The sequence below is a fragment of the Schistocerca nitens genome, chromosome 4 (assembly GCF_023898315.1).
Source record: "Schistocerca nitens isolate TAMUIC-IGC-003100 chromosome 4, iqSchNite1.1, whole genome shotgun sequence".
Classification (NCBI taxonomy): Eukaryota; Metazoa; Arthropoda; class Insecta; order Orthoptera; family Acrididae; genus Schistocerca; species Schistocerca nitens.
This window is the reverse complement of record NC_064617.1, coordinates 980,009,901-980,023,629: the sequence shown is the minus strand read 5'-3', so window position 1 is coordinate 980,023,629 and position 13,729 is coordinate 980,009,901. Positions and strand designations below refer to the sequence as shown.

At 45.9% G+C, this 13,729-nt stretch overlaps 1 protein-coding gene across 1 annotated transcript in view; it reads right to left on the bottom strand.

Annotated features, from left to right (window-relative positions):
- The window catches only part of LOC126253687 (intraflagellar transport protein 172 homolog), a 305,113-nt gene that overhangs the window by 130,955 nt on the left and 160,429 nt on the right, over positions 1-13,729 (bottom strand). The window contains exons 16-18 of the mRNA XM_049955213.1: positions 3,141-3,298; positions 2,821-2,965; positions 2,493-2,683 (exon numbers count right to left, since the gene is read on the bottom strand). Coding sequence (XP_049811170.1) covers positions 2,493-2,683; positions 2,821-2,965; positions 3,141-3,298 — 494 coding nt within the window. The remainder of the gene's footprint in view (positions 1-2,492; positions 2,684-2,820; positions 2,966-3,140; positions 3,299-13,729) is intronic.

Here is a 13,729-nt window from a genome sequence, read left to right as displayed (position 1 = left end):
TTCCAGCCTTGCCTCTCAATCCTTCTTAAAAAAACCTTAATCCTACTCCCAACATCACCACTGCTGAAGGCCAGGCTATCCGTGATCTGAAGGCTGACCGATCCATCGTCATTCTTCCGGCGGACAAGGGTTCCACTACCATGGTACTTGATCGTCGGGAGTATGTGGCTGAGGGACTGCGTCAGCTTTCAGACAACACCACATACGAAGTTTGCCAAGGTAATCCCATTCCTGATGTCCAGGCGGAGCTTCAAGGAATCCTCAGAACCTTAGGCCCCCTACAAAACCTTTCACCTGACTCCATCAACCTCCTGACACCACCGACACCCTGCACCTCTACCTTCTAGCTTCTTCCTAAAATTCACAAATCCAATCATCCCGGCCGCCCCATTGTAGCTGGTTACCAAGCCCCCACGGAACGTATCTCTGCCTACATAGATCAACACCTTCAACCCATTACATGCAGTCTCCCATTCTTCATCAAAGACACCAACCACTTTCTCGAACGCCTGGAATCCTTACCCAATCTGTTACCCCCGGAAACCATCCTTGTAACCATTGATGCCACTTCCTTATACACAAATATTCCGCATGTCCAGGGCCTCACTGTGATGGAGCACTTCCTTTCACGTCGATCACCTGCCACCCTACCTAAAACCTCTTTCCTCATTACCTTAGCCAGCTTCATCCTGACCCACAACTTCTTCACTTTTGAAGGTCAGACATACCAACAATTAAAGGGAACAGCCATGGGTACCAGGATGGCCCCCTCATACACCAACCTATTCATGGGTCACTTAGAGGAAGCCTTCTTGGTTACCCAGGCCTGCCAACCCAAAGTTTGGTACAGATTTATTGATGACATCTTCATGATCTGGACTCACAGTGAAGAAGAAGTCCAGAATTTCCTCTCCAACCTCAACTCCTTTGGTTCCATCAGATTCACCTGGTCCTACTCCAAATCCCATGCCTCTTTCTTTGACGTTGAACTCCATCTGTCCAATGGCCAGCTTCACACGTCCGTCCACATCAAACCCACCAACAAGGAACAGTACCTCCATTATGACAGCTGCCACCCATTCCACATCAAACGGTCCCTTCCCTACAGCCTAGGTCTTCATGGCAAACGAATCTGCTCCAGTCCGGAATCCCTGAACCATTACACCAACAACCTGATAACAGCTTTCGCATCCTGCAACTACCCTCCCGACCTGGTTGCTCAGTCAGCTATTTCATTACAATTTTTTAATTTAAACTATCCCATCAGCGTAATGAAAGAAAAAAAAAAACTTTTGTAAATGTTATGCAAAAACTAATTACATTTACAATTCAATGTAAACTTAATCCTTACAAGCACATGTGCTGTAACTTAGGTGGTTTTTTAGTAAGGAGGCCAGACAAATAAAATTAATTAATTGTTAACTTTATGCTGTTTAAGCTCACAAAGTTGTGAGGTAAAATTTACACAAACGTCAATTTTACAACTGGTAAAAGCACAACCAAACTGAAGGCGTAATACCTCAGTCAATGAAAATTAAATAAGGTCGAAAATGGGAAATAATTTGTGTGGACACAAATTTTTGTACAGTGGTACAGGAGGTACAGGAGGTAGTACCATGAACAACACATTAAAAATCCTGACTGATGGTGGGTGAGGAAGCAGGTGCATTTGAAATTCACTTTTATACTTGTTCCTTGAATAGTTTGAAAACTGTGGCCTCTAGAAAAAAATTATCCCAGTACAAAAGTAAATAATACTAAATTTCTTAGAAGAAAGGACTTATTCTTTTCTTCTCTAGAGCTAATAGATTTGGGAAGAGAGTGAGAGAATACTGAAAATCTTGTGCAATGTGTGTGTGCTGCAGCTCAGTTGGTTTTTGCTGGCCAATTTGAGGTAGTTTCCCGACTTCATAGACCACAAGCCACCAATATCAAATTATTTGTTTCAACCTTCTCTACACCACTGTGGTAAATTGTACATACTTATTGTTTACATTCTGCAGGACAAAATTACGAGTGAGTGAGCTTAATGTAAATTAAATAGATGTAGGACTTTTTTCTTTTTTTAAAAATTGATCATTCAATACCTCAGCTTTATACAAGCAAAGATGGCCTCAGGCCCATTACCAAGCCTCTTCTTCACTTCTAACACACCAATATCTCCTGTTCATTTGGAAGAATAATTTTGACATCCTGTCCACAAAATTCAGTATGGGTATGTGTTCATAATTGCAGGGGGGGGGGATGTTTACATCATACTGCATCACTATATATTCCCGTTTTACACATAAACTAATATTAGATTTTTCACTACCTAAAACCACAAATTACTGGTACACATACTTTTCTATATTATTATCTCTCTCTCTCTCTCTCTCTCTCTTACACATACACACGCACACGCACACACACACACACACACATACACAAAGAGAGAGAGAGAGGAAGGGGAGAAGGGAGGGAGTAGAGAGGAAATGATTGTGTGTCACTACCTGATCATATTGTTGATGTTTCTTGTACATAGAGATGGCAGCATCTGGTTCAGATACAGAGAGATACAGTTTCTCTGCTTCTTTTAGTTTTCCTTGTTTCTCCATATCTTTTGCCTGGTTGATATACATGAGAGACACTTTCTCTGAGTCTAAGTACTTAGTAGCCAAACGATGAGCCATTTCCCATTCACCTGACAAGACAAACCATATTTTACATGTGAATACAGCAACCTGCTAAGGACATGTTGTAGAAAACATACGATATACAGCCTTATAAAGCAGTTTTAAATATTAAAGTATAAAGCTGCAGAATATTTTTGAAAGTTACCTGCTTGATTGTACATATCTATTGCATCCTGGAACATACCAGCTTGAAGAAACATTTGTTCAGCTGTTGAGAAGTCCCTCATTGAAACAAAATGTTGTGCTAATGTTGCGTAGTGTTTGGAAACTGCTTCTGTATCATCAATTACCTACAGGAAACAACAAAAAAGTGTACACTATACAGATTATTCACAAATCTTCTTATGCTCAAATAGCTTCATTACAAAAGCAATGTTTGGAATGATAACTAGCATGTTTTAACTAAATAATATGATATGAAAAATGCCTGAAGCTACATAGCTGGTAAAATTGAAAAAGTCTTACCTGAATTATCTGTACAGCTTTTCTCCACTGCTTTCCATCCATAGCTGCTTGTAGTGCCTTTAAGGTTTTGCCTGCTTCGATATAATGATTTATAGCTGCATCTAACTGCTTATTTGAAACAAGGAAGTCACCCCACTGCTCTTCCAAAATAATGACATCTGCATCATGAAACATAGTTACACCTCAAAATTACTGATAAAAAAATTGTTTTGCAAAATTATTACACGTTTCATAGTAATTATCACAAGCACCCCATTTAGATATGCATAAGGCATTTCAATCAATAGTACCAAAGGAATAAATCATGCAAATTACACACATAATGAATGTCATTAAAGGTTGAGTATGGTTCATTGAAGTCAGTTGTGTATGTTTTACATGTTTTAGGAAAAATTCTCCTTTTAGAGTAAATAAAAGTAGTAATTTACTTATTTGTCTTTACATACATATTACATTGATACTTTCATGCATGCGTCATGCTATGACGTGAACAAGTCAAGGAATATATAAATGTAAACTGCATAAACATGAAACAAAGGAAAGTATAGTTGATTTACACAAACAGTTACAGGGAAAAAAACAATTGACAATTAATGCAAAATTAAATCCTGGAATACTGCACACCTTTCTGTGCCAGAGCTAGATTTTTGAAATCACAAACAGAACATGGATTGTAGGACTGATGTCAGTTTAACCAACCACAAGATAAATTTAATATCATATGCAAAAAAAGTGGAAATAGAGTACCACAAGGCAGTATTCAAGGTCCCTTATTGTTCCTTGTCTACATAAACGATTTTCACATGTCAGATGGAGCAGCAAAGGCCATAATATTCACACTAGTGAGATAATAGGTGCACCAAAGCAAATGGTGCAAACGACTACTGATCAAGTAATAAAGAATGTCTACACTTGGTTCAATGCAAACTGGTGGACATTAAATGCAAATAAAACAAATTATAGGCAGTTTGGGAAAAATGTCAAAATGTAAATCTTGATCTGTTGCTTGGTGACAAGGCCATAGACAGAGTGACATCAACAAAATTGCTGTGGATTCATGTAGATGAAAATGTTAATTTTAGTGATCATGTACTGAAACTTGTGCAGAAACTTCACTCAGCTTGTTTTGCTCTTAGAATTATTGCAAATGTTTGTACCGCAGAGGGAGCCAGGATGGCATATTTTGGCTATTTTCAGTCTCTTGCAACATACAGAATAATATTTTGGGGTTTCACCACTTGCCGTCTAAAACAAATCTTTCTGTTACAGAAGAAGGGCTATCCGAATAATAACACAATCATCCACAGGCACAATGCAAACCCTTATTCAACAAGTTCTAATAGTACCTTCCTTACATATATACAAATGTATTTTATATGTTAGGGCCCACTTTGTAGATTTTCAGACAAATGCCGACTTGCATAACTGCAATACTCGAAATAGCACAGCACTTCATACTCGGCGAACAAAAAGAACACACACACAAAAGATTGTGAGCCATAAGGATACAAAACTCTACTACAGACTGCTGGCCAACATCAGAAAGTTAGAAGATGAAAACAGATTTAAAGTAGAATTTAAAGAAATTCTACTCGAACAATGTTTTTACTCGGTAAATGACTATTTAGGCCAATAAATAATTCTGATGCTGTTTATATTAAGGCAAAACTGAAAACAATGTGTTTCATCCTCTAAAGTTTCTGTTAATTTTTTGAATGTGATGGACAGCTGTTGAGTGTGGTAAAATCTTTACTGAATTATTGTGGGGAACATAAGGGCTTCCTGTTTAGGGATGACAAAAGTAAAGCCTTAGGGCAAACAGAATAAGCAGTATACATGTATAAAAAGTTGTATTACTGTGTCTTGTATGACCAAGTATTATTCTTTGTACATTTTTTTTTGTACAATTTTGTATGTATTACTCTTTGTACTACTTAATGTAAAATTTTGTGTGTTCCTTTTGCACATATTGTTTCCCATAAATTTACATGTACTTTTGGACAACATCCATACAATATTTATTGTCTATGAATATCCAAATAAATCAATAAAAATAAATAAATGGTCGTTAACCTTCCTTCTTGTATTGTGATCATAGTACATTTAATTGATTCCATACTGCACAGGATTGTCTACCATGAAGCTCATAGTCTAATAAATATAATGGAAAGTTGCAGCAAGTGTCCCAAGTTTCTTAAAAAGATTGCAAAAAGATGTTCTTGTGGGAACTCTGGACATAACTTGGATAACCTCCATTTGCAGAAAGAAAATGTTCTTTGATGTGAGTATATTGCCCCAGAACACAATTCCAAAGCATGTAACAGAGGTACCAATAGTAAGCGGACTTTTTGAGACTGATTTTTTCAATATATGAGGTAGTCCTAAAGATGAAACTGGCCTTTTATTGTTACAGGACATGATGTTTCCAACTAATGCTGCTATCTATGTGGAGGCCGAAGAATGTGGTGCAATATGTCCTTTGTGTTTATTGACAGTCTTGTACAACAGGTATCTCCCTTGGGAGTTTTGTGATCAGAGTTTAACATGACTTAAACAGTTTTCCTCATGCGTACTGATGGTGAGTTTACTTCTAACCAGGTTAGGAGTTCTGTAAGTAATTTTTTGCATCAGACTCCAGATTGGTGGACTGTTTATCATAATACTAGTATCATCAGCAAACAAAGTGAACTTTTATGTTTAATACACACACATCTACATCCATACTCTGCAAACCACTGTGAAGCGCATAGCAGAAGATACTTTCCGTCATATTGGGGCTTCTTCCCATTTCTTTCATGTATGGAATGTAAAGAATGATTGTTTAAATAGCATTGTGTGTGTGCTGCAATTAACGCAATCTTGTCCTCACAATGCCTTCAGTAGTGATACATAGGGGGTTTATAGTATATCTCCAGACAAAGTGAGACATTTATATTTATAAACACTGAACCAAGGACGGATCACTGGGGGGGGGGGGGGGGGGGGCTCCCTCACTTGCTTTGCTGCTCTCATCCAAAATTACCTACTGCTTCCTCTCTTGGAGGTTGGGTTTCAGCCCACTTCCTGCTGCCCCTTTCATGCCAGATTGGGACACTTTGTTGAAAAGCATTTTGTGATCCACAAAGTTGAAAGTCTTACAAAGATCACAAGATATCCCAACTGGCTACATTTTTTATGAGGGTCTGCAGCCCCCCACCCCCTGGCATTGAGGCAAACAGCAGGATGTTGTCTGCAAAAGTCAACTCATTGATATGGCAGCCAAGGACATGGGCACCAATATGAGAGGGAAGCTGGTGAAGGACGAAGTCTTTGACATAATTGAAAAGGAGGGGAGAGTGAGAGATTCACCCTGACGGACTCCCCTGGAAGGCTGCACGACCTTACTCTCACCGGTGGGGCTCGCTATCACCATCAGCTCGTCATCGTAGCAGTGCAGGAAGTAATGAAGGTGTGGGTTTTTATGGCTATAGTGACGGTCCACGCACAAAAAATTCCAACTTATTACAATAAGGCACTTTTATTACGGTTCGTATATTTACAGAAACATAAGAAAAACAATGCACAATTTCACGACACGTGTATCACTAGTCAAGTCGCAGACGGGACTACCAAAGAAGCTCGAATCTCCAAAGACCGTTTACTCTGCGCTTCGTTGGTGTTGGTGAAGTTACTGGCAGTCGACTGTCGCCACAGAGCCCCCCCCCCCCCCCCCCGGGAGTGCGGAGCACTGGGGGAAGGATGTGGGTGTCTTCCTGTGTAGTGGCGTTGTGGGATGCTCGCTGGTTGATAGCAGCATGTGCTAAGTGTCCATACTGTCTGTGCAAGGTGGACTAGCGCTCGTATAGTCCGCCATCCAGTGGGGAGGGGGGGGGGGGGGCGGACTGGTCGACCTGTGCGCGTCAACTGGATGGGCACAGGAGATGTTGTTGCAGTACCAGCGGAGAGGGGGATGCGAATCTTGAGCATCCCGTCAGTGCTGAACGTTGCGGTTATGGCAGCTGTATCCACCCCATTTGGGATAGGGACTGTGCACAGGATGGTGATGTGTGACGTGGGTGTGGACCCACGTGAAGTGCCCCCTATGCGGAGGACAAAGATGGATCCCTCGTGGAGCTGCAAGGAAAGCTCGTCGCGTTGGCACTCAGAGACGTTGATTGCAATGCAAATTTCGTCGACAGTGGATGTAGGGTGCACTACAGGGGGTGGGGGAGGGGGGGGGGAGCGAAAAGTAGCGTAGTTGAGGAGAAACATTGGAACACTCTGTGGAGATATTGGGTACCAACACTTGGGACGGTGTAATGTCACACGCAACATGAGGTTGAGCCTGAGGTTGTGGATTGTCACACGCAGTGCCTGTTTGGAACGAGGGTAGAATATCATCGTACGCAACCGCTGAGTTGCCCTCGGGTGTAGGCTCGGTGCACATACGATCATGGTGGGACGCAGGAGGGTGGGTGGTCTGTGTGGGATCGGGGTCGTCACCATCTGATGGAAGAACACTCGACTCGGGGAGGGGGGGGGGGTGTTACAGATTCTTCGATCGTCCAGGGTGGTTTCACGCATTGGAGGGAAACTGTCTGCCGGCGACCACTGACGAGAATGACCATAGTATTGTCCCTGCGAGCCACTACTCGATGCGGGCCAGAGTAGGGTGGTTGTAATGCCGGTTTGACTGTGTCATCCCGTAACATAACGAACTCACAAGAGTCCAGTGCCGCATGCCTGAACATGCGAGGGCGGGTATGTGGCTGTGGAGGAGGCGTGTGGATAGCGGCTATGTGTGTCCGGACCCGTTCAACTAGCATGGGGAGGTCGGACAGGTCGGCGATTGCTATGTCGTTGACGAACTCTGCGGGGAGGACTAGGGTCTCACCATACAGGAGCTCTGCGAGTGAAGCCCGGAGGTCTGTCTTGTAAGCCGTGCGTATTCCTAGCATAACCCAGGGAAGGGCATCGCACCACTCACCACCGTGGCACACGAGTGCCGCTTTCAGCGTTCTGTGCCACCGCTCGACCAGTCCATTGCTCTGGGGGTGGTAAGCCGTAGTGCGGCACCTATCCACCCCACAGAGGACGCAGAGTTTGTTAAACAGCAGGGATTCAAACTGTCTTCCCTGGTCGGTGGTGATGGATGTAGGACAGCCAAATCGAGCTATCCAGGAGGATACAAATGCACGTGCTACGGAATCTGCTGTGATGTCCTGCAGGGGGATTGCCTCCACCCAACGTGTATCGTGATCAATGCCGGACAGGATATACCTGAAACCATCCGACACGGGTAATGGTCCTACGAGATCCACATGTACATGACGGAAGCGTCCTTTCGGGACGTCGAATTTACCTAGACTGGGTTGTGTGTGCCTGCTGACTTTGCTGCGCTTGCACTGTACACAAGCACGAGCCCAAGTACGACAATCCCTCTTCACACCAGGCCACACAAAGCGTTCTATAACAAGGCGCTGTAGTGGTTTAATAAAAAAAAGAAAGTAAAATAAGAAGAGAAGAAAAAGAAAAGGTTGGAAATGTGGGAAGAAATAGTGAATAAAAAAGGGGTTTTATAAAATCGTAAATGACCGTGCAAAAAGGAAATAATGAAATGCAAATCGGACTTCGTATTACAGAAAAGCTATAGTTGGGGTGGTCCTTGTGGCGTTTTTGAGCAAAGGTTAAACCAATTTCCACTACAAAACTTACTGAAAAGAAACAGAGAATAACAGAATGTAACTGACAGGGGGAAATGGTGTAGATAAATCATCCTTTACCAGGTTAACTTGTCTTCTTTCGTGCGGCGTCCAGGTCTTCAAAAATCTCCTTCACTTCTGAAAAGTCTGCTCCGAAATCTTGAAATCGTCCAGGAATCACTAATTTATACCAATTAAAATCATCTTGATACTGTATGCAATTTAATTTACTTTGCTACTTCCATCCTCCAAATTTCTTAACAACTTTCACAATATGTCTACACATTAAAATCAGATAAAGACTAGCTAATACGTTTTGTTTAACGTCTTCATCAGATCACGTCTGCCTTCATCTTCGGCTATCAAGAGACAATTGAAAATGGATAGAAAACAAAAAAGGTTACAATTTTGGTATTTTCTCTGCCGTCGAGCGCTCATACCGCTGCGACGAGATATTTTTATCTGAGGGAACGAGTGTAGTGTGGCGAAATTCAAAGTCCCGCTACAGCGCGTAGTAGCCTTAGCACCAGGATGTGCCAGGTTATGTAAAGTAGTGAACACTTGGCGACGCAGCGCAGGGGGGACAATAGGCCGAGCGGTGCCCATGGATGTATCACACCACAGTGGCTTGACCGAGCCCGGTAGGTTGCACGAAACGATCTGAAGGGAAGTATCTGGGTCCTGTCGGAGGTTGTTCAATTTGGTGTCACTGTCCTGTAAGTGGGCCAATTCATCGAAATTAATGGGGGATGAAATTGCAGTGATAAGTGATAGGTAGTCAGCCACCACATTTTCTGACCCTTGAATGTAACGGATGTCTATTGTGTATTGGCAAATTAAGTCCATTTGCCGGAACCTGCATGGGGGAAGGTCAGTAGCGGGGTTACGGATAGCCTCCGCGAGGGGGCGGTGGTCCGTGAAAATTGTTATATTCCTTCCTTCAATGTCTGTGCAGAAATATTTTACAGCTCCATAAACTGCAAGCAATTCTCTGTCGAATGCTGACCATTTACGCTGAGCTGTAGATAATTTTTTGGAAAAAAACCGGAGTGGTTGAGTCGTGTCATTGACATGCTGTTGTAGGACTGCACCGATTGCGAAATCTCTTGCATCCACTGTAATCGAGATGCAGGCATCTGGCAAAGGATGGGCGAGAGTGGCACCACGTGCTAACGCTGATTTAAGGTCTTCAAAAGCTCTCACCATGTTGTCAGACCACGGTACTCGGCGACTGCCTGAGGTTTGTTTTCCGGCCAATGCATCAGTCAAAGGGGCTTGAATTGCTGCCGCCATCGGCAGGTTACGACGGTAGAAATTGACAGTTCCTAAAAACCGGTGTAATTCGCGAAACGACACTGGGAGGGGTAGCTCACGAATGCAGTCAACCCGCTCCTGCGGGGGGCATATACCATCCGAGGAGACTGTGTACCCCAGAAAAGTGACAGCGGTGCAGCGGAGTTGTGACTTGTCATTATTGATCTCGACTCCGTTACGTGTCAATAAGTCCTGTATCGTGGCCAGGTGGAGTTCATGTTCCCTGTCAGAGGGGGAGAAAATTAGTATGTCATCGAGGTATGCGTAGCAATATGTGCAGTTAAAAAGAAGTGAGTCTATAAAACGCTGCCAAGTTTGGGTCGCGTTTTTGAGACCATAAGGCATGTAACAAAATTCGTACAGGCCAAAAGGTGTGATTATTGCTGTCTTTGGGATGTCACTCTGTCCCATTGGTATCTGTAAATATGCCTTGCGGCAGTCCAAGACACTGAAGATGCGTGCTCCGCTAAGTACTTGTGCAAAGTCTTGTATGTGAGGTATCGGGTAATTGTCTAATACCGTCCGCGCGTTGAGGCGACGATAGTCACCGCACAGGCGCACAGTGCTGTCCTTTTTGGGAACTAAATGTATGGGGGAGGACCAGTTACTGTCCGATGGGCGACCAATGCCTGTCCTTAGAAGTTCCTCCACTGCAGCTTTAGCAAGGCGTGGTTTATGTGGTGGCAGTCGGCGCGCTTTATGGCGCACCGGAGGCCCATCTGTCGTGACAATTTTGTGTGTCGTGCCATTCATGATAGCGTTCAGCTTGGCTGGCGAACTCATTTGGGGGCCATCGTGAACGGGGATCGGTAGCACACAAGAGTCACTAACCTGATGTGCCAGGGAAGCTGTGTGCTTCGGTGTTGACGAAGTTCCACGAGGTGCATCTCCGGTGTCAGGTGGTGGCGGCGTTGGCAGGCGTTGTACGAGGCGTCATGCCTCAGTGAGGGCTTGCGTAGCCGATGATCTGGCATGGTTCCGTTCAATGTTGTGAGCACGGAGATCGTCGACTGCAGGGCGTTCGGGCTGGAGATGGGCGGTGGAAATTGTGAGGCTGTCCGCCAATGAAGAGCACTTGATGGGAGCTGTGTCCAGGTCATCGGGCAGCCGAGGGGGAGGGGGGGCCAAAGAGGTGACTGAACATGCAATGTGCGTGGACAAGGCATGGTGCAATAATGTGGCTGACTGAAGATCTGGAGACAGTCCGAAGTGGAAAAGGAAGTCGATGCCTAATACTGGATCTTCGACATCAGCCACGTAGAAGGACCAAGTGAACTGTTTACCAGGTATTAGTTCAATAGGTAACTTGGCCAAACCCTCGACACGAAGTGTCGACTTATTTGCTGCTCGAAGGGACAGTTTGGTTGGTGTCGTGTCCTTTACAGAAAATGTGGGAGGTATGACACTAACGTCTGCTCCGGTATCGACGAGAAAATACCGGCGCGAAACTGCATCCAAGGCGTACAGATGTCCTCGTGGGGTGGGTGATCTGACAGAACGCAATGTCTGTGGGCGCCCCTGCCTGTATCCGCAGGTCGTGGCGCCTACTGCGGCCCACGTGCGGCGTTTGGGAACGCGCAGGGCGGACGGCAGTTGCGACCGGCGTCCCTGAAAGTGGTGTGAAACCAGCATATGCTTGAGTCGGCTGTACTCGTCCCGCCAGCCGAAGCGTCAGGCGGGGGGAAGGCGGGGCGGGCAGGCGCTAGCCCGGTTGGGGTGAGAAGCGGCTGTTGCCGACCCGCTGGCGGTTCCCGGTCTTGGCCGCTAGGTGGCTGCTGTTCCGTGTGCTGTCCGCGATACGCACATGCCCGACCTCTACCGCCCGACGGTGGAAGTATACACACAGGGTTACCAACCTCGGCGGTGTTAGACACTGTGCTGCACGGGGGAATGTGGCTGTGTCGAATAATGGCGTATGCCTGATCCGCCAGCCGTAGTTTATCCTCGAGTGACGCTGCGGTATGTGGAAGCAAATCTAACTGTAGTTCTTGCGGTAGCTTCACCAACCACAATGCCCAGAGCGCTAAGTTCGGCAGGATCTCGGTACCGACCTGTGCACGCAAGCATCGCCACAGCTGTGAGGATGTTCTGTCGCCTAAAGTCTCGTCGTAAATTATGTTGTGAATAGTATCGGCCGGCGGACGAGAGAGGCGTTCGGTAAGTAATGCGCGAGCAGAGGCATATTTGTTGCTCTTAGGTGGGTTCAGCAATAAGTCACTGATGAGATCAGGGTCGTCGTGCAGGTGGTTCAGTAAACACACGAAACGAGTGCTGTCGTCCGCAGTACCGTGTATGTCCAACATGTTGCCCACCAAGGTAAACCACGTCACTGGGTTGTCCGGTTGTAACGGCGGCAGCTTCGGAAAACGGCCGGGGGCCAGTGTTTGCGGGGCTGTAGGAGAGGCACGAAACGCACGGGGATTCTGCACGGTGGTCACTGGTGCGAAATGTGCCTCAGTGGCAGGCGATGTGTTGCGTTGAACGTCCGTTAGCTGTGTAGGCGAGACGTGGTATCCAGTCCTTGTAGGCACGGAATCTGTGCGGCCACACGACACGCACGGCGCGGAAGGCGCGGGCGGGTCAACTGCCGGTGCAGCCGAAATCTCGAGCAGAGGCGCGAGATCGCGATTGAGCGCCGAGTGACGGGGCGGAACCACGGCAGGTGCGTCGCCCGAGGTGTACTCGGGGCGGCAGGACGGATAGGCGTATGGTCCAGCGCGGTTGGCGCGAGTGTCCCTCCGACCGGCGCGAAGGGGGGCACATTAAACGGCGGCCGTGCATGTGGACCCAGTAACTGGCCAGCCGCGTGGTCCATGTTGTGCGGTAGAAACTCGGGGTTTGCGGAGTCCTGTGCTGAAGGGGCATTCTGTTGAGCGTAGAATGCCGTAGAAGGTGTCCGCGACGATGTGTACAGTGCCCGGTGTGGTATGCCGGCAGAGGTTAGAGTCGTCTGGCCAGGCGAGGCAAACACGGGAGATACGAACATTCCCGGTGTATTAGTGGCACACAGGGTGAAGCGTTGCGCTTCACAGTCGAAAGTCCATTCTGCGGTTGCGGCGTCGTGCACTGCCGTCAAAACTGGAGGCTGCGACATTGTCTACTGGCGCGAAACCGGTGATACACAGCGAGCGACTGCAACGTATTTTCGCGACTCGGGGTCACCAATGTGGGTTTTTATGGCTATAGTGACGGTCCACGCACCAAAAATTCCAACTTATTACAATAAGGCACTTTTATTATGGTTTGTATATTTACAGAAACACAAGAAAAACAATGCACAATTTCTCGACACGTGTATCACTAGTCAAGTCGAAGACGGGACTACCACAGAAGCTCGAGTCTCCAAAGACCGTTTACTCTGCGCTTCGCTGGTGAAGTTACTGGCAGTCGACTGTCGCCACAAAGGAATTCATCCACTAAACTATGAGCTCTTAGCACAGGGCCAAGAGCTGCATGGTTAAGGGAGTCAAATGCCTTTGACATATCGAGCAATGCCATGTAGACAGACCAACAGGAGCGAATCACTTTGCCGAGGATCAGGTTGAGGAGGAAGGTATTTTCCAGCATCCCCTCCCGAGGGATGAATGCCCACTG